Consider the following 21,191-nt stretch of genomic DNA (forward strand, 5'->3'; position numbering starts at 1 on the left):
AATAATATTTAATAACTTGCTAAGTCAGCTAAATAATTTTTTTTTGAAGTGAAACTTTTAATGCGACTTCCAACAAGGTTGCGTTAAACGTTCAACGCTCCTGGGGAGGGGGAATAGAAAGAGACAGAGCGAGAGTGAATGCGTAGCACTCGAACGCATGCGCGTAGTATACCTGTTACAGGCCAGCGCGAGCGTTAGCAACGAGTAGCGTCCAATATTCCAACGCAAGAGGGAGAGAGAAAGAAAGATGCACAAAGGTAGAAAGTAGGAGAGAGAAAGAGAGTGAGTCGGTAGATCCCAAGCACATGCGCGTGGTATTCTTGCTATGCAGCGAAGTAAACAGTGAAGTTTCACTTCTTCGGCGCGGAGGGACTCCACGCACTTTTTTTTTTTTACTATTACTAGTCAAATTTATCCGATAGAATTTTTTTTTTCATCAAGTCTTAAAATTTATTTATTTTTCCCGTCGAAAAGGATTAGTTGTTTGATTGTATTTTGAATTTTTATCAATAGTATCAATATTATGATTGCGTAGCGAACAAATTTTAGACACAGTATCTAATAATTTTTTTGTGGAGTGGGATACTCAGTTCTATATTCGATTCCAATAAAAACAATTGGTTGTATGTAAAGTCGGTTTACGGACGATAGTATAACGTGACAACGTCGTAACAAAACATTGATGAAAGGATTGCATACTTTTATAAATAAAATTTAATCATTTTTATTTTAATAATAAAATAATAAATACTTGAAATTATACTAGTAATCAGATTTTTAAAATGCAAGAATACTTAACCTTTATTGCCGAAATTGTTGTTGTAATAAACAATGAAAACCACATTAACTTTTCACTTCACTTTATAAACAGTCGACGAAACAGTTCACGTGTAGAAGACTTGTAATTAATTTCAAAAACTGGCGTTTAGCTATAAAGTTTAAATATAATTATGAGCAAGTTTTCATATAAATAAATTGTAATGAAATATCTATCATCAATTATATGAATCACCATAATTTTTTAGTCAATTTATTAGCGTAACGGGACAATGTGCGTAACGGGACACTTTTTGCCAGCGTGCAGCCGGCGTTCATCGATTTATTAGACGTTGTCACGTCAAAAAGAAGTGTTCGCAGAAGCGTTGTAGCCAATCACGGAAGCAAAATAATTGAGCGCCGAGTGCTGTCTGGAGTAGGAATTAGGGAAGGGGGTGGGGAGGCTGAGTGTTGATTATCACGTGACCAGGCGCCGCAGCGCGATAAGCCACGGCGGATGGATACATACGTGAGCGGACGCGTCTGTTGGGAATACGCCCCTGCAGATAGATCGGCCGAGATATCTCCCGCTGAGCGACTCGTGATTCGTGGAGCGCACTTCTTTATTGCGTCTCATCATTGGAGTGCAGTGGGCATTTGAATGGGCAATTACTCTCTTCTCATTCTCTCTCTCTTTACAATGCACGATGTCTGCAATTAGCGATGTCATTTCGGGCGGTACCTTTTGCCCGTAGACAGCAAAATTTCCTGACATTTTAATGTAATGGAATTTTTTTTTTAATTTATCTGAAAAATGGTATTCGTAAAGGAAAATTTATATTGAGAATTTTTGTAGGTACATTTTCGGGCTGTATTTCATCAGGAGCATCATTTGTAAGGAGACGTGGTTAAAATACACAATTTTTGTTTAAACAATTTTTTTTCATATCAGTTAATAATAAAATTGTGCTCTTTTCAACATATCACATAGTTTTATAGAATTCCTTGTTCTTGATAATGACTGATTGCTACAGAAAATTTTCTCCTGAGAAATAATTTTCGGAGTTTAGAATTTATATATATATATATATATTCTTTTCAGAATGTTAACAACTGTAAACGTACTGTCAAAAGAAACTATTTTGTGGTCTTGCAAAATCAACAGAAGTAAAATTAAATAATATATATTTAAAAAAAATTAAAACTTTATAACAAGCTAGGTAGTGTCAATATGGCAACACTGGACGCTATTTGCTGTGCTGTAGTCCAAGCGCTAGACGAGACTACCTACGTCTCCTGGTGGCCATAACGGTAGTCGCTATGGTATTCCACGCAGCAGGTATCCAGTGTATCACAGTGTATCGCAGTGTATCGCTACGGTATTATGAAAGCTTCGCCATCTCTACATTCCTGAGATAAATATGTGATGTAATGACAGAATTATAACGTACTTTTTTTAAGTTGTCATTATTTATTTTTATGACTATAAATTATAACCTGAAATATTAAAGGACAGTTTTATTGCGTGGTGTAATTTCTGCGATGAACACGAAAGGCAATATATACGGATGATTCACGCGGATCCGCTATATTTTCCAGATTTATGAGACTTCCGCAGATGGCATCACCGCGGGTTACACATTTCCGTTCCAATCGACTTCCGTTCCATTCACGAAATTATTCCTGCCGAACGCCGTATACCGGGAGCTAAGATGTTTGCACGTCAAAAAGTTTGACTAGTCGGGGCACGAAGTGTAAAAATGGTAAATTTTAATAGCCCGACAGTGAGAAAACATGAGATACGTGGGCGATGTGTCAGGGTGTTGATGCACCAAAGTGGTATCAAACCATACAGGCAGAGTCAGTGTTGAACTGACAATCTTCGGCTGTAGGTAAATAATAGGGTGTCTACACTCAGGAAAGTCAAGGGAGTCAGGGAAAGTCAAGGGAGTCAGGGAAAGTCAAGGGAGTCAGGGAAAGTCAAGGGAGTCAGGGAAAGTCAAGGGAGTCAGGGAAAGTCAAGGGAGTCAGGGAAAGTCAAGGGAGTCAGGGAAAGTCAAGGGAGTCGGGGAAAGTCAAGGGAGTCGGGGAAAGTCAAGGGAGTCGGGGAAAGTCAAGGGAGTCGGGGAAAGTCAAGGGAGTCGGGGAAAGTCAAGGGAGTCGGGGAAAGTCAAGGGAGTCGGGGAAAGTCAAGGGAGTCGGGGAAAGTCAAGGGAGTCAGGGAAAGTCAAGGGAGTCGGGGAAAGTCAGGGGGAGTCGGGGAAAGACAGGAAATTTCCTTGAAATCCTGGATAATTCGTGGAAGTTTTTCAGTGATAGTATTTTGAGGTTAAAAGAGTCGTGCTTCAGTTTGCCATCACAAGGACTTTGGTGGGCAGTCGTACATGCTGTAAAAGACCGTAATGCAATGTTATGTTATGTTATGGGGCTGGTGGAGGCTGAATTTTTTTTTTCAGGAAATTGCAAAACAGGCACATCATATAAAACATTAATTAGGAAATTGTGAAATATTGGTCAGGGATAATCAGGCGTCGGGGAAATTTAACTATAGATTTGTATTTCCACCCACAAATCAAATAAATAAAAACATACGTTTTTCATGTTGAAGTTGAACAGCAGGTGTTTTTAAATAAAAAATTATTTCAAATGTTGATTACGTTTAGTCCAAAAGTTCTAAAACCTCCTTAAAACTTGTGACTGTAGAGAAATTATTTTATTTAAACAGGTGTGAGTGCTAAACTGAACTTTTGTTTTATGAACCTATACTTACTGTGTGGAAATTAAACTATAATTCGAAAACGGGTTATTTTATTTGCGCCTGATAGTTAAATTATTTCAACAATGTGTGTGCTGCAGAATCATACTTAAATTTTTAAACACTCTTTACTCTATTAAATGCATTCACGCGTTTTTGATTTTTTTAAACTATGCGAAATGCGTATTAAAATAGACGTTTTATTTGCATTTTGATCGCTGCGACGTTTGTTTTTTTATGGACTACTTTTCAATTAATGCCGTTCGCGTCCAATGTTGGAATCTCAAGCAAGCATACAAATTTACATTTTACAATCCAAACGTGCTCTGTATTTCTCGTCTGACGCATGATGTGAACGACGAAGATAACAAGTAGTTGCCCTTGATTTCACCTTGAAATTTATTGCATCCTTCCTACAAAAAAAAATCTCGCGAATGAAAAACAAAATTCTCGGTTGACGTAGAGTAATGTATAAACAGCATTAATTTCTCAAGGCTAGAGCTCTCACGCAAAATTGTTTATTTCATGTTCTTGTCATTTACTATTAATCAAACGATTTTCTTGAAAATTTGTTTAATTTGTTGCATTTACTGCTGCCTCGCTATATATTTGCTTTATTTTTTTTTTTTTTTTTTTTTTTTTTTTTTTTTTTTTAGTTGTAAGATGTTACGAAAGTGATCTTAGTAAGGGAAATTTGCGTGACTTTTTACCGTTATAGATAAAAATTAGTAAAAAATATGCTGTCGAAACAAAACTTAAATACACCAGCGCTATTGGATAATAAATCTATAGGAAAAAAACCCTCAAACCATAGTAATAACGATTAAATGATATAATTAACATAGCACGTGAGACCTAACCTTAAGAACACGTAGCTCGTTTTAATTCACATGGCAATTTAGTAAGCGGCAAATGTAGTTTCTGATTATGTGATCCCAGTGTTTTTTTTTAAAAAAATAGAACAGCAATTTTATGATTGCTTAGCTGTAAGGACCGAATATTAAAATAATATATTTATTGGTTTTTATTACGAACAAGTGAAGATATCCTGCGCCTTAATCATACATAGCTTTAAGAAGTTTATTATTTTTTTTATTTGTAACATCTTAGCTCTGGGGATACGGCATATGTTGGGAGTGGTGCCGTAAATAAAACGGCAATGTGTAAACACTGTGATGCTATCTGTGGCGGATGGTGAGAACCAAATTTCACAAAATCAAAAGGAAACTTTATAGTATTAAATAGTCTAAAATCAGGTGCCAAGATTTTTTCTTCTTCTTTTTGCTTCTATCGGAGGAGTTTCATTATGTAGTTTAAAATTTCGGTCTGAAAATCGAGTGATTCGATAGTCGACGTAGCAGTTGCGGCAGCGGATTCTAGCGGTAGGTGCGGAAACTGCATGTAATTCGCGTCCAGGAAAGCAGTTGAAAACACAATTAGCGTTTATTAATCACGGTCGGAAATTATTTTAAGGAATTCTACGTTAAATTAACTGTCAAGAGTTAAAGTATTATAAGTGTGTTGAGAACTGGCGACTATCTACTAAATGACTCGCTCATATGTTTTATTTTTGACGTGACGTCTAATTAATCGATGAACGCCGGCTGCACGCACGAAAAAGGATGACTCATTATCCAGTCACGCTCATTGTACGCTTTCGCCGCATCTATCTCTTCCACTCGATTGGAACAACCATCGATTTGACTTTTTCGAGGCACATTAAACTTGAAACACTCCCATTCGTTTCCTACTTTTCCTATCATCGTCCTATCCTTAACAGAATAACACAGATTGGAAGAAGTTAAATAGCAAACATGTATAAAAGTTATAGTTAAAATAATCTGTTCGTTGAAGTAATGAACACATTTGAATTAATGAGTGCAAATAAAAGAGAATACATCAATTAAATTGTAGATTTCATTTCACTCCTTCTTTGAATCCATACAAAATAATGATAAATTCAATAAAAAATGATTCAATTTCATTCATAAAAGTATGCAATCATTACATCAATGCTTTGTTATGACGTTGTCACATTTAACTATCGTCCGTAAACCGACTTTACAGACAACCAATCTTTTTTTTTTTTTTTCCAACAGAGACTTGGTCGCCAGAACTCTGTTATAAAGACTTATACGGACTTGACCCCTAAAAACGAGGTCGCGCCGCCGAACAGTTGGCGGTTCGTTGCGTCAGAGAGGTTGTTATCGGGAGCGCCGCATGCGCCGCATGTTCTGCTGCCGGCAGAACAGGTTCGCAGAAGAGTAGGCGCTCCGCTCGCAGGAAGGTCGACGTGACACAGTCGTGGGTAGACGTGTGTGTGCGAGGGAGTGGCAGAAGGGGGGGGGGGGTTAGGGACATGGGCGACGACGCCCTTGGAAGAGACGACGCCACCGCTTTTAGTCGCGTCCCATGTCTCGCACCGGCCGGGCGGCGTTCAGAGGTGAGGATGACGCGTGCGCGTGATCCGCGGTTAGGGGACGTCCATTAATCACGTGATGTTTTTTTTTTTAGCAAATTTTTAACCCCCCCCCCCCTCCTCCTCCCTAGTGATTTGTGGTGAGGTTTCAGACAAACCCCCCCCCCCCCCAAAAAAAAATCACGTGTAATTTTTGGTGCAAAATATTTTTTTTTAAAATTTCGGAATATTATCTTTAAATATAGGTATAATCTAATTTAATTCTGGAAAAATTAAGCACAGTGATAAAAAAATGTCCAGACACACATTTAGGTTGCAGGTTTATTCTCACTGGCATAAAAATAATAAAGGAAAGGCTTATACTACTGGCTCGCTGTAGGAAAGGTTTTGATGGATATTCAAAATTGACGAAAACTAGCTTCTACTGCGCAGCTTAGGTTCCCCCCTTCCTTCTTTGCGACAGATAGGGCAGTGACGGAAATTCTCTGTCGCAAAGAAGGAAGGGGGGAACCTAAGCTGCGCAGTAGAAGCTAGTTTTCGTCAATTTTGAATCTCCATCAAAACCTTTCCTACAGTGAGCCAGTAGTACGTGATTTACGCATGTGTTCGGCGCCAAAACCACAGTCTTGCTGGCGACTGGCAAGCCGAGCCGGGTGGTTCATGTTGCGGCGGGCGGGGATATTGTTGCCTGGCTACGGCGACTCAAGGTCAGGCGTCGCTTTTCAGTTTAGTAGAAATCGGGCGAAAAAAAAAAAAATACACGTGATATCTCTCTACACCCCCCCCCCCTTCCCACCTTGTGATATTTCGTGATTTTTCCCGACCCCCTCCTCCTCACCCCTTCGAGCCTCACGTGATTAATGGACGATCCCTAAGACGGTCATACCGGAGCGTGGCCAACCTCTGTTGAAAAACTATGTTTAAACCCAGTCAGTGTCCGAATGTGCCTCATTTATATACTCGCGGGCACGTTTCCCCGGATGTTAAATCACGAAGGCTATCTGGAGGGGATGTGAAATATGCAGGTTAGCTGTCAAAATTTCATAATGTTTTAAAAAAAATTTGAATATCTAGGTAAGATTAAATAATTTTTCTGATGTAAATTGAAACCATATCATGAAATAACCAGTATCAATTGTCTTTAAACAAAAATTTCTGCTCATAAATATATTCAGTTCTTCTTTGTACAATCAAAAATACGTTAAAAATTTAAATTTTGTGCACACAACTAATATGAAAAATATAAGAAATATTATTTAATTTTTTTTTAAGTTATTCCACTTATAACATTTGAACGTTTAACAGTATTTAAGATAAATGGGAAAAAATATTTACTGAAATGGACCTCACACATTAAACATTTAATTTTTTCATTAAAACTTTCATTTAGTTTTAGTATCGTACGCAGTTAGCACGTATTTTGAAGTTGTTAAATCTACCGTGGATTTTTATATCCAATATCCAGTGCTGGAAGTGATTGAATGTTGGTATTTTACCTTATTAAAATATTTACTGCGTCAGATTGCTAATAAATGCCTGATTATTTTAACAAATTCGGGGTATCTTTGAATATCGAATGTAAACGAACATGCCTGTAAATGTTTCATCAACCGAATTTCGACATCTCCATTGGCTATGCCAGTGTCGATTTAATGGCACGTGCGCATAATACGAAAATTAGGTTTGAATATCAAGGAAGTGAATTTTTGTGATATGTACCTCTCTTAGCTCAGATTTTGCTCTTCTCAAAAGTACTAACCGATAGAATCAATTTTCCAAATTTCATTTACACAAAGTACCGCGTTATTTTTTTTACGTACACTTACGACCACGTGCAGTTTATTTATTTATTTATTTATTTATTATAATTATTTGAGTGCCTACCAACAGTCAGAGCCTTTAACAGGCGGGCACTTAACAAATATTACAAAAAATAACAATAACATACACAAAACACAATAATAACACAACAATAAAATGGCCCCGACCTTCAGCTAACGGGGACCTTTACACAAACACACGTGTCCTTTTCATGCATTCTTGTGACCTTTGAGGGGTAAGTGGCGCCATATTTAAGTGAATATTTACCGATAGTTCGTTGTCTAGCCAGCCAAATGCTGTCAAGTGCTGATCTATTGGACAACGATAGAGATACAGTTCGTAAATCCCGGTCTCGTAGAACTCCGTCGGCTGCGAGAAGGGCGACATTCACATTCGCTCGGCCCGTTGGAGTTCGTCGTCAGATTCAAACTTATAACCGCCGAGGAACTTCTTCATGGTCCAAACAGACGGAATTCTTGAGTGTGCCAGGTCCCAACTGTATGGTGGATGCTCCGATACTTCCCAACCGTATTCCTGCAATTTTTCACGAATTGGTACGGTCAATAAGTCCCCCCCCCCCCCCGTAAACTTCTACCTTCTCCAAATAGATCTCTCCGGCTGTATTTCCTTTTGCAAGAAGAAATCTTATCCCAGTTCGTTGCTCCTCCACAGTTGACGATGTTATCACTAACGCCATTTTGACCGCTGACTGACGAACGTTATCGGTACGTGTGACCACTAGAACTGGCATTGCACCAAGGTCAGTTGCGCCCTTTAGTTCCCTGTTCAGTGAATAATTTCAATTGTACTTTTATATTTTTTTATAAAAAAAAAACTGACATTTGCCTTAACTTATTGGTGTGCCGTCGTAGGATGCAAACCTTACACACTCTCGCGTCGTGTTCGTGATTGGACCGCAGTTATTTGGACACGCCCCTCTACGACCGTGAGCCAATGATGCCCAATATAGGAGAGAAGTAAGCGAATCAGGTAGTGCCTATTAACAAGGATAGGTTCTCGCTAAGTAATCAACTGATGATAAAAAAAAATAAAAAATAAAAAAAAAAAAACATGGGTTGACCACACCTAGGACTTTGAATTTTATTCTGAGGGCAGACAACGAATCCGCGGAATTTCCTGGTCGCAAGACATAGAGTATTGAGAGTTGAAAGTGTAAAAATTAGAGATTAGGGAAAAACACGGATGGAGCATAAGGTCCGATTCTAGGCGTGGGGGTGAATCCAAAAGGGGAGGGGGGTATCTCAGTGAACTACACGCACCAATATGGCGGCCGTTTGTTTACAACTGTACCGGCTGTACGTGTTTTGGAGGTTAAATTGGAGGAAATATTGTCAACCCATACCATTACATTTGTATTATGACTTATTCGTTTTGGACTTTTAATAATTTAAAAACACCTGTAATATTTTATTCTAATTTTCTTCCGGACAGCTTAACTACATTCTTTAGTAAAAGCAGGCAGGAACAGCTGATACAAATATAAAAACAACATATGCCATATTGGTCTGTAAAAACCAGGGAAAAAAATTGGGTAAAAAAATTGCTTACGTCTGGCGGCTAATGCTCCATCTGTATACTTTCCCTAATATTTGGTAAAAATGGAAAAGTGCCTGAAAATAATGTGTGAGTAATTTGTAAATGTGAACAGTTGACTGCCGAAAATGTTTTTCTGTGTTTGAACACAAGGCTTTTTTTAAGTTTCCAAAGAATTTGGATATCGTTTTACGGCTAGTTTCTCCGCCTTGAAATCAAAGAATCCTTTATTTTTAAAGCTCCATCAGTGAATGGCACGTACTTACTGCTCGGAAACAGTATTGTTTACGCTGTAGTTTGCAAGCGCTTCGTTCTGCCATCAACATTTAAAATGCCACGAATTGTGGATGATACTTGTGTTCATAGTGATGTTCCAACTTAAGTTTACACATAATGCGTGTTGACGACGTTCTGACAAGTTACTACCCAACCAATTGTTTTGTTGACCCTGATTGGTAATCTGTAAATATATTAACTAAAAATAATCATACATTTTTGTTTGGGGCGCTAACAAATTGGGGATACTCTACCACGTATCAAATCTATGGTTCTGAGGGTCGTCATCTTGATAACTAATGCGAACGTCCTTTTTTTCTGTATAGTCTCTGCCATGTAAATTATCTTAAGTTTGACAGTATATATGGTACCTATTTTCCAAATATATTATATAAAACAACACGCAATAATTTTTTTTATACTGACATTCACGTGAAGTTGTTTTACAAGCGCTGACATCCACGTGAAGTTGTTTTACAAGCACTAAAATCCACGTGAAGTTGTTTTACAAGCACTAAAATCCACGTGAAGTTGCTTTACAAGCACTAAAATCCACGTGAAGTTGCTTTACAAGCACTAAAATCCACGTGAAGTTGCTTTACAAGCACTAAAATCCACGTGAAGTTGCTTTACAAGCACGGTTGACAGAAAAACAGTGGTAAAAGGATACGTAGACCATGAGAACTAGTTTGGAGAACTGTCGAATTTGAGACAAGTTATTGACGCAATACTATAAAATCGGTATTATTCAATAATTCTACAGTAGGATGTTATCAAAGATTGTCATATTGGGATGAGCTAAGTTTATTATTGGAATGAACTCAGACTTTACAATATTATTCTTATATGCAAATTAAATAATCATAGTGCTTGATGTAAGTTTTGAACTTGCAATGATTTTTTAAATGTATTTTTGAACTTTTAAAACGACTGTAAATCTTATTCACACTAATATTCGTTCACAAAAAATTTCTGGGATTTTTTTTACTACCACCATTTCGTTGGAATCTCTTGGCTAATGACTTGCCACTCATAAATATGTGTCTCTCCTTGGGTGCTGGTAGTCTCGTTGACCTTTATTCATGAGCATTGACATGGCTAAAAAAAAAAAAGAAGCAAGCTTCTTATGTAACAATCCGTGTCACGAGATTCGTTTTTTTTTATTAACGGGGGAAAAAAATCATTGTTTTTTTCCCCGGTGTAGTTTTCCGTGAGAGAGAAAAAAAGCTGTATTTTTTTCACGGCACAATATACTTATCTTATATCTTTAAACGAGCAATTCTTGTGTGTGTGTGCGTAATATATATATATATTTATATATATTATATATATTATATATATATATATATATATATATATATATTCTGAATCTCGGAAACGGCTCCAACGATTTTCATTAAATTTAGTATGCAGGGGGTTTCGGAAGCGATAAATCGATCTAGCTAGGATTCATTTTTAGAAAATGTCGCTTTATTCGTGTTATCGATAATCAACTTTATCGATAATCAACTTAAACATAAATGACTCTTCGTGACATCTATTAGCGAGTAATAATACCATTTTTTTTTTAAATTGAGAGCAACTAACTGATTTAACGACACAACACTAAATATAGGCTACTCAAGTAGATGGCATTGTTAAGCAACACTAAGCCAATGAGTGTTTGGTTTGAGGTTAGACCAAGAAAATCAATTGTTTACTTATATTATTTGTGTCTTTTTAACTCATGTGTTCACTTAAAAATGCCTAAACGATCTTTGAAATAAACGCTTATAAACAATCTAACTTCACGAAGCCGCAACTCGTCTCAAGAACACCTTGAAGAACATCGTCATCAAACTGGTCAGGTTTCTCAAACTTCACACAGTGAAGACTCATTTCAAGAAAACCTTCATGAAAATAATCAGGTTTCCGCTCGTCCCACACGTGCTGCTAAAGTAAGATGCTTGCAAAATTTGACTAACATTACTTGATGTAAGTTTTTGGACATACGCCATTGCTAAGCTCGTGTACTATGTCTGTAGAAGAAAACTACAAAAAACACAAAACACAAAAGACAAAAACAATAACTGTGGCCATAGGCGGCATGGCCACTTGATTTTATATTTATTTTAAGTAATTTTGAATTATGGCTGTTACGTAATTTTAGTTTTAGTATTTGCCCCTTTCCTTTTTTTAAAAGAAAGTATTGGTTTGTTATAAGTTTTGTAAATCTTATTTTTTAATATGTTTTTATATTATGTTATTTTTTACGTTAATGGTTTAGTTTCTTAATATTTAATAATAACGCTTTGGACTTTTAATCATAATACTGTGTGCGACGCTTCCCCCATGTGAGCATGCGAATGGACTGTTCCAAGACTATAAGGTGGTGGGGGAAATACGTCAAGGGGGGACAGAATGAGCTGTGCGTGAGTCGTCAGCTGATCGCCGGGTGACGCGTGTGCGCTTCGGGCGCGATGATGGCTCGTGGTATTGGGCCGGGCCAAGCTCGCGAATACTTTTTAAATAAAATCAGCTGACGTGTATTGAGCATTGGGGAATACTTACGTTGTCACGGGTGCTGCCAAGAAGAAGAAGAGTTCACGCTACATTTTCCGTTGAATGCAGAGTTAATATGAAGCATTTAGCACCTCTGCTAAATTACAGCCCGCTAAACTCCGGGCCAGGAGGTCCGGGGTGTGATTCGACGTACATCGTTCATCCAAGTAAGTGATTCCGGCTCCGAACTTTGGTCCCTGTAACCCCGGGGCGTTGATTTGGACTTTGCCAAAATTAAAGTGAATAATTTGAAAAAGAACTTCTGCCAAAAGACCCTGCCCACAGCTTCGAGTGTATGTTCCATCGTGGTACCCATTTTTAACGAACCTCGTATCATGCTTGCCGCGAAGCGTCGTAAATTAAAAATCACCCGGGTGTAATTAAGACATTTTAGAGTGACATTTATTTTTATTAACTTTTATTTAAAAAGAATTGTAAATTAATTATTTATATACATATATATATTTTTTTGGAGCTGCTTGTCATCAATGTTTGATTTTATTACAGTATTTATTTATTGGTATATACTAAAACGTGGCTCTATTAAAAGCCTCTGTATCACTATAGGGCAAAAGGTTATAGGCATTATTGTAATCTTTTTGAAATTTTGTTTTCAATTAAATTGCCTGCCATGTTCATGCGCAAGTAGTCCCATTAAAATTGTTGGCATTGCAAGTAATTACGTTTTTTTCGTTTTAAATACTATTACTCTGTTCTCTTCCTTTTCCAAAAGGTCTTTGAATAATTTACTTAAGAATTTTGGGGCACTCGTTTATTGGAGCAGCGCGCAAAATAATAATTTGAAGAAGGCTGTTCCCAGACGGGTGTCTAACTTGTGGTGGTGTGACACAGGGGGTGTCAACCACGACATAACACAAATTAAGCAAAAAATTGATGTTAAAAGGATATAAACACCACATAATATTCCATATGTTTGTGCTGTCATCATTTGTGGGTTTTTTTTTCGTTCTGTTAGTCCATTTTTCTTTGTTTTTCTTTGTTTGTTGACCATATTCCTGTTATGGAATATTATGAGGTGTTTATATCCTATTGACAACAGCAATTTTTTGCTTATTTTCTGTTTTTGTTTTTGTCTTTTGGGTTTTTTTTGTAGTTTTCTTCTACAGACATACATGAGCTTAGCAATGGCGTATGTCCAAAAACTTACATGAAGTCATGCACTCCCATTGCACAAATCTTTCAAAGATAATTGACTAACATTATACGAGCAGAAAGGTCTTATGATTTAGATGTTTCACTAGAGCGTGCGTCACAACGTGTGGCCGCTGAAAATGACGAACAACGAGAGCTACGTCTGCGAGATTTGCGGCAGCGTGCGGCACAACGTGTAGCTAATGAAAATGACGAACAACGAGAATACCGATCAGAAGAACAAAGACGTCGAGACGGAAGACGTCGTAGGGCTTTAGGACTTAAATATTATTTACCGACTTATCAATTTGCCGTTACTGCAGCTGTGCAATGTCACGCCTTAGGACCATTTGAAATTTAGTGTATCCATTGTGGGGTGCATTGCATTTCCCTGAGGAACGCGTTTCTAATCGTATAAATAGAAATTCTTTTGGTGACTGTTGTTTGCACGAACGAATTTTAATGGAGCAACCAAAATTTTCAAATGAATTAGTACGTCTCTTTTTAAACCGTCACCCACATTCGGAAGAATTTCTTAAAAAAAGAAAAAAAAGATAAACGCATCTTTTGCTCTAGCATCCTTCAAAGTGGAAGATGACAGAACAATAAATAGCCATGGCATTTATAGTTTTATTGTTTGCGGACAAGTATATCATAAAATGAATGACAGCTCACCCGACGCAAAATGATGTTGGTGTCTTTGAACGGCCACTGTACGGGCAACTACACTTTTTAGACCCCGATGAAGCAGTTAATTCTGGAATTACTACCTCAATGATGAAGTAATTGGAGTTCATCATTCGAGCGCAAAATCGTTATGTACAGGGATATATAATGATGCGAGAAGAAGAGGACGAAATGAATCGGTTAACTTCTGCCCAAGGGTTACCCCCACAATTTTATTTAGACTTCCAGATCAAGCTGATCGCAGAAGGTTTAATATACTGGCGTGTAATGAGGTTTGTGCAGTTTTTACACTAAATGCTGATCAAATCTTTCCATAAAATGAAATGATTGTTCACCAGCGCAATAAAAACATTGTCTCATTAAATAATGTTGATAAGCGAGTCGAGCCATTTACTTATTATTTTATCCAGCCGGCACGGATGATTTAGCCCCCCCCCCCCCCCCCAAAAAAAAATACCGAGCGAAGCTCTGTCATCCAGCTAGCCTACTTGTTTTTTTTATTGACGCAGCGCATATTTTAATTCTGCTTTTTCCATCCACCTACCAGTGCCTTATATACCTAATTAATTATTAGGTTACACTTGTACTTCTTATTTTTTGACTATGAATTCAATTTTTTTTTGTCTTAAACATATTCCTCCTGTTTCTTGTTATGCCCCCCCCCCCCCCACCTTCCTTTCAGCGTTATGAACAACACTTATATGATAAAATATATTTTTAACGAATCCAATTTACCACAACTTTATTCATAGTCATGAACAGTTAGCTAGTTGTATCGATTTTCTTTCGTGCCGACTAACTAAATAATTGATTCCTCTTGGCCTAACAATTTGAGTACTATGATAAGTAACTGATACATTTTCATTTCACAACATTTAGATACGCATTTAGTTGCATTACGGTTTGAATAATTGCAACGCGTCTCCCAATTCGCGATATATATTTTTATCGATACCCATTAAATAAAGGCTCTGGGAAATACCTTGTCAGATGATCATCCGAAGATCATCTAAATCGGAGCTAACTCACATCCATTATAATAATTTTTGCGTTGAGGTATTTAAAACCACGTACAGACTAAAATATTGCTCGATTTTTCCGTATTAAAAAAAATACTTATGGCAAGTTTCGACTAAGTATGGCAGGTAAAAATCGTTTTCCACGTAGATTATATATTTTACAGTTAGATAATATATGTAAAATTATTTTGATTGCATAGTTCTATTATTATTTGTTTATAAAAGTTTAAATTTTATTTAACAAAATCGTAAGTAAACTTACGTTAACTTAAACGACCAATACAAATCAAGAATATCAAGTTTACAGTAAAAATAAAAATTTCTATTGGAGCTTATTTTTTTTTTTGTAAATGTACAAATGTTCGTAAAGCTGCTATATATATATATATATATATATATATATATATATATATATATATATATATATATATATATATATATATATACATATATATATATATTTAGGTATGTTTTCCATTCATTTACAAGAATAGTTAAAGTACTATTAGGCCTACTAAAAAATCACGTTTGACGTTTGTGTTCATACAGAACTTCTGTAAGCACTCATACCACAGCCAAGTGACGTGAACAAAGGACTAGAGAAATTTCTCCCACTAACGATAGTGAAACCTAGTGTTAAAATACTGTTACATGTGGGAAAACAGGTTTTGGAAAGGATATACTAAATTAAATTATATATTGTTTTATTGATTAACTTTTATTTATACTATTAATTTTTAATACAATACATAAAATGTCTGTCCACAAATTAACCAAACTTTCGGTCAGTCCGCATTTCACTCTACCCTCCACTAGATCTCGACACGACAGTGGCTCTCTCTACTGCTCGTCTCGACAAGAGTCTAGCGGCAGCACCGCTACTTCCTGCAACTGGCTGCAAATGCCGCACCGCTCACGCTCGTTTCCGTGGCCGGCGGCGCGATCCCGCAACGGGAAGCCTTCTTTTCACTGACGAGAGAGCAAAACGTCCGATCGTGCATCTTCGGTTATTTTTTTGTTCATTGTAAATAAATATGGAGGTGTTTTTAGAAGGAAAGACCATAAACAAGGCAACGGTATTTATTTGTAATTGTTTTTAGAGGAAAATACCTAATTGAAGAAACGTATTTCGTGGATTTGTATATTTTTCATACCGTATAAAATCTAGGAAGTCTTTGTCTTCCACAAATATTCTCGGGACGTCCTATATTCCCTTGCAATTTTACGCAACTTGTAATTTTCAGGTAAGGACATGATAACTAATGGTCAATTAGTTTAGGTTACCTACATTATAAATACTTTAAAACATTGTGGACGGTTGATTTGGTTAGGATAGCTACATTAAAGATACTGTGAAATCATGTAAACGGTTTCCTGGCGCTGGATAGCTACATATTAAAAAGTTATTTGCTAAGCAACCATAAAATGATTTTACAGAATTTTTAATGTAGCTATACTTACCTAATATAACCAACCATCCACTAAACAGTCTGTGTGGCTTTTTTATACTGGAGAGAAAAAACGACCTCGTAAAAATAAAAAAAACATCCAGGGGGTAGCCGCTCCCGATCGGCCAAATTCGGAAAGGCTCGGCATTTGCAGCCAGTTGCAGGAAGTAGCATTGCTGCCGCTAGACTCTTGTGTACCGACACACTGCCTCGCACTACTCACTCCTCCGTCGCACACAACACATCCTCGATGCACCAGTCTCCGCACAAGAACCCCTTCGCTTGTCACCCAGTTTAATGGGTTCACTCACCATCTTCCCCTCACCGCCCCCAGAAGCTGGCGTTGCCGTCGTTTCTACAGGCCTCGGTCCCCCTTTCTGGAATGGTCTCGCACCCCCTTCTTTGACGTGTCGCGTCGTCAGGGTCGACCTGACACCCCGACGAAGCTCCCAGAACAATGGCGTTCTAGTTAGGCCGCTTCATCGCGGCGGTCTTCTGGGAACCCGCAGAATTCTCCAGAAAGGCGATGACGAAGCGCCGGGCGAGGAGGAAGCCGAGGACCCTTCTAATCCTACAAGGAATGCGCCGCGACTCAACCCGGGAGCCAACGGGCCGGCTGACCGCTGGAAGGCCATTTGGCCTGACCCGTGGGGCTGTGCCTCCAGTGTGCTCGTAACAATACAATCTAGACAATTAATTCGTTTGTAATTGGTTGTACTCGTCACCAGCCGAAACCAGCGTGTACGGTGTAGCCATACATGTAAGCTGCCAAGACTAAGTACAACATTGCACTGGATTATTCTGTTAATATTTCCCTGATGTGCATGCACCGAACAAATTTGAATTGTTGATGTATCCATAAATTTAATGTTTGGCAGGGAACGCAAAAAAAAATCGTGAAACTAATTCTTGCAAAGTTACAGGCGTGAACAGAAGTACGCCAATTTGAATTTGGCGTGCTTTAGGCGGCTTACTCCACTGGCTTGAGAGGACGCGAGATCGCAGCGCATTGGCGTTCAGACGTTCAGCGTGAAGCAGGCGATGATTTGGGCGCAGACGTGTGTCCGTAGGGCCATACAATAATAACCAATAACAAAAGAAAAATAAATTAAGATAAAGGCTACGGAAAAAACTTCCGTTAGATGAATATCCGAATTCATCGAAATCGGAGTTAACCATATCCATTATAATCTTTTAGGTGGTGATTTTTTTCAAAACCAGGCGTAGAGTAAAATATGCTTTAAAAAAAATACCTTTTGGGGAGTGTCGACCAAGTATGACGAGGAAAATCGTTTTCCACATGAATAATATTTCTAGGGAGTTTATATAATAATTATTTTAAATAACAAACAGTGTTTAGTGTTGCATAATTGTTTGTTAAAAAAGGAAAAATTATCCCCCCTCCCGTGTGTTAGTCTTCCACGAAAGAGAAAAATTCTGTATAATTTCATGGTTGATGTATTATAAAAATAATTTCTTTTGAACAATATTTTGGGATATATAGTTAAAATTTTTCTCTTAACTACAGAGCCTTGTTCGTTGTTAAATTTTTTACACTTCGGTAAAGCGGTCCCTTGGGCTACTTCCTCTGTGCAGATGTCCATGATCGGATGTACACGTGTCTTTTTTTTTTTGTTACACAAATGACAACCCTAGGTTTGTAAGAAGTAATATAACTCACAGAGTAATCATTATTATTATTATTTTAGTTTTTCCCTTAATTGTAGTCAGTAGCAGATCCAGAGGGGGGGCTAAGAGGCTCAAGCCCCCTCCAAAAGCATCTGGGACCACTATTGTTTTAGTGTTTGCACTGATAAAGCCTAGCCTCAGCTGGGTCAAGCCCCTACCAAACCAAAATCCTGGATCCGCCACTGATTGTAGTTATGTTTTGGATCCTCATTGGCTCGCACATCCCAGAGGCTACCTCCAAAGCGGGAACATGAGGCTCCTGTCTGTCCGCAGGCCAGATGCTGATCAACTGGTTCGTGTCGTCCTTCGCCGAGGAGCACTACCTGCGGGTGATCCTAACGTCGCAGGACATGCGCATCCTGGCGGTGCAGTTCTGCACGCACCTCCTGGCGGCCGGGGTCCTGCGCCAGATCCCGGACAAGGACGTGCCGCTGGAGACTATGTTCAGGGTGAGTGCTGGAGACGGTGACCATCAGAGTGGGTGCTGGAGATGGTGTCCAGGGTGGGTGCCGGAGACGGTGTTCAGGGTGGGTGCCGGAGACGGTGTTCAGGGTGGGTGCCGAAGACTGTGTTCAGGGTGGGTGCCGGAGACGGTGTTCAGGGTGGGTGCCGGAGACGGTGTTCAGGGTGGGTGCCGGAGACGGTGTTCAGGGTGGGTGCCGGAGACTGTGTTCAGGGTGGGTGCCGGAGACGGTGTTCAGGGTGGGTGCCGGAGACGGTGTTCAGGGTGGGTGCCGGAGACGGTGTCCAGGGTGGGTGCCGGAGACGGTGTCCAGGGTGGGTGCCGGAGACGGTGTCCAGGGTGGGTGCCGGAGACGGTAGTCCAGGGTGGGTGCCGGAGACGGTGTCCAGGGTGGGTGCCGGAGACTGTGTTCAGGGTGGGTGCCGGAGACGGTGTCCAGGGTGGGTGCCGGAGACGGTGTCCAGGGTGGGTGCCGGAGACTGTGTCCAGGGTGGGTGCCGGAGACTGTGTCCAGGGTGGGTGCCGGAGACGGTGTTCAGGGTGGGTGCCGGAGACGGTGTTCAGGGTGGGTGCCGGAGACGGTGTTCAGGGTGGGTGCCGGAGACGGTGTCCAGGGTGGGTGCCGGAGACCGGTGTCCAGGGTGGGTGCCGGAGACGGTGTCCAGGGGTGGGTGCCGGAGACGGTGTCCAGGGTGGGTGCCGGAGACGGTGTCCAGGGTGGGTGCCGGAGACGGTGTCCAGGGTGGGTGCCGGAGACGGTGTCCAGGGTGGGTGCCGGAGACGGTGTCCAGGGTGGGTGCCGGAGACTGTGTCCAGGGTGGGTGCCGGAGACGGTGTCCAGGGTGGGTGCCCGGAGACGGTGTGTCCAGGGTGGGTGCCGGAGACGGTGTCCAGGGTGGGTGCCGGAGACGGTGTCCAGGGTGGGTGCCGGAGACGGTGTCCAGGGTGGGTGCCGGAGACGGTGTCCAGGGTGGGTGCCGGAGACGGTGTCCAGGGTGGGGTGCCGGGAGACGGTGTCCAGGGTGGGTGCCGGAGACGGTGTCCAGGTGGGGGGTTGGGAGGGGGTGCCGGAGACGGTGTCCAGGGTGGGTGCCGGGAGACGGTGTCCAGGGTGGGGGTGCCGGAGGACGGTGTCCAGGGTGGGGTGCCGGAGACGGTGTCCAGGGTGGGGTGCCGGAGACGGTGTCCAGGGTGGGTGCCGGAGACGGTGTTCAGGGTGGGTGCCGGAGACTGTGTCCAGGGTGGGTGCCGGAGACTGTGTCCAGGGTGGGTGCCGGAGACGGTGTCCAGGGTGGGTGCCGGAGACGGGTGTCCAGGGTGGGTGCCGGAGACGGTGTTCAGGGTGGGTGCCGGAGACGGTGTCCAGGGTGGGTGCCGGAGACGGTGTCCAGGGTGGGTGCCGGAGACGGTGTCCAGGGTGGGTGCCGGAGACGGTGTCCAGGGTGGGTGCCGGAGACGGTGTCCAGGGTGGGTGCCGGAGACGGTGTTCAGGGGTGGGTGCCGGAGACGGTGTCCAGGGTGGGTGCCGGAGACGGTGTCCAGGGTGGGTGCCGGAGACGGTGTCCAGGGTGGGTGCCGGAGACGGTGTCCAGGGTGGGTGCCGGAGACGGTGTCCAGGGGTGGGTGCCGGAGGACGGTGTCCAGGGTGGGTGCCGGAGACGGTGTCCAGGGTGGGTGCCGGAGACGGTGTCCAGGGTGGGTGCCGGGAGACGGTGTCCAGGGTGGGTGCCGGAGACGGTGTCCCAGGGTGGGTGCCGGAGACGGTGTCCAGGGTGGGGTGCCGGAGACGGTGTCCAGGGGGGTGCCGGAGACGGTGTCCAGGGTGGGTGCCGGAGACGGTGTCCAGGGTGGGTGCCGGAGACGGTGTCCAGGGTGGGTGCCGGAGACGGTGTCCAGGGTGGGTGCCGGAGACGGTGTCCAGGGTGGGTGCCGGAGACGGTGTCCAGGGTGGGTGCCGGAGACGGTGTCCAGGGTGGGGTGCCGGAGACGGTGTCCAGGGTGGGTGCCGGAGACGGTGTTCAGGGTGGGTGCCGGAGACGGTGTCAGGGTGGGTGCCGGAGACGGTGTCAGGGTGGGTGCCGGAGACGGTGTCCAGGGTGGGTGCCGGAGACGGTGTCCAGGGTGGGTGCCGGAGACTGTGTCCAGGGTGGGTGCCGGAGACTGTGTCCAGGGTGGGTGCCGGAGGACTGTGTCCAGGGTGGGTGCCGGGAGACTGTGTCCAGGGTGGGTGCCGGAGACGGTGTCCAGGGTGGGTGCCGGAGACGGTGTCCAGGGTGGGTGCCGGAGACTGTGTCCAGGGTGGGTGCCGGAGACGGTGTCCAGGGTGGGGTGCCGGAGACTGTGTCCAGGGTGGGTGCCGGAGACTGTGTCCAGGGTGGGTGCCGGAGACGGTGTCCAGGGTGGGTGCCGGAGACGGTGTCCAGGGTGGGTGCCGGAGACGGTGTCCAGGGTGGGTGCCGGAGACGGTGTCCAGGGTGGGTGCCCGGAGACGGTGTCCAGGGTGGGTGCCGGAGACGGTGTCCAGGGTGGGTGCCGGAGACGGTGTCCAGGGTGGGTGCCGGAGACGGTGTCCAGGGTGGGTGCCGGAGACGGTGTCCAGGGTGGGTGCCGG

At 42.0% G+C, this 21,191-nt stretch overlaps 1 protein-coding gene across 3 annotated transcripts in view; it reads left to right on the forward strand.

Annotated features, from left to right (window-relative positions):
- LOC134541120 (protein cappuccino) overlaps window positions 1-21,191 on the forward strand; it is a 136,739-nt gene that overhangs the window by 55,290 nt on the left and 60,258 nt on the right. For all 3 annotated transcript variants that reach the window (XM_063384301.1, XM_063384300.1, XM_063384302.1), the window contains exon 4: window positions 18,391-18,566. In XM_063384301.1, coding sequence (XP_063240371.1) covers window positions 18,391-18,566 — 176 coding nt within the window. The remainder of the gene's footprint in view (window positions 1-18,390; window positions 18,567-21,191) is intronic.

The sequence above is a fragment of the Bacillus rossius genome, chromosome 18 (assembly GCF_032445375.1).
Source record: "Bacillus rossius redtenbacheri isolate Brsri chromosome 18, Brsri_v3, whole genome shotgun sequence".
Lineage (NCBI taxonomy): Eukaryota > Metazoa > Arthropoda > Insecta > Phasmatodea > Bacillidae > Bacillus > Bacillus rossius.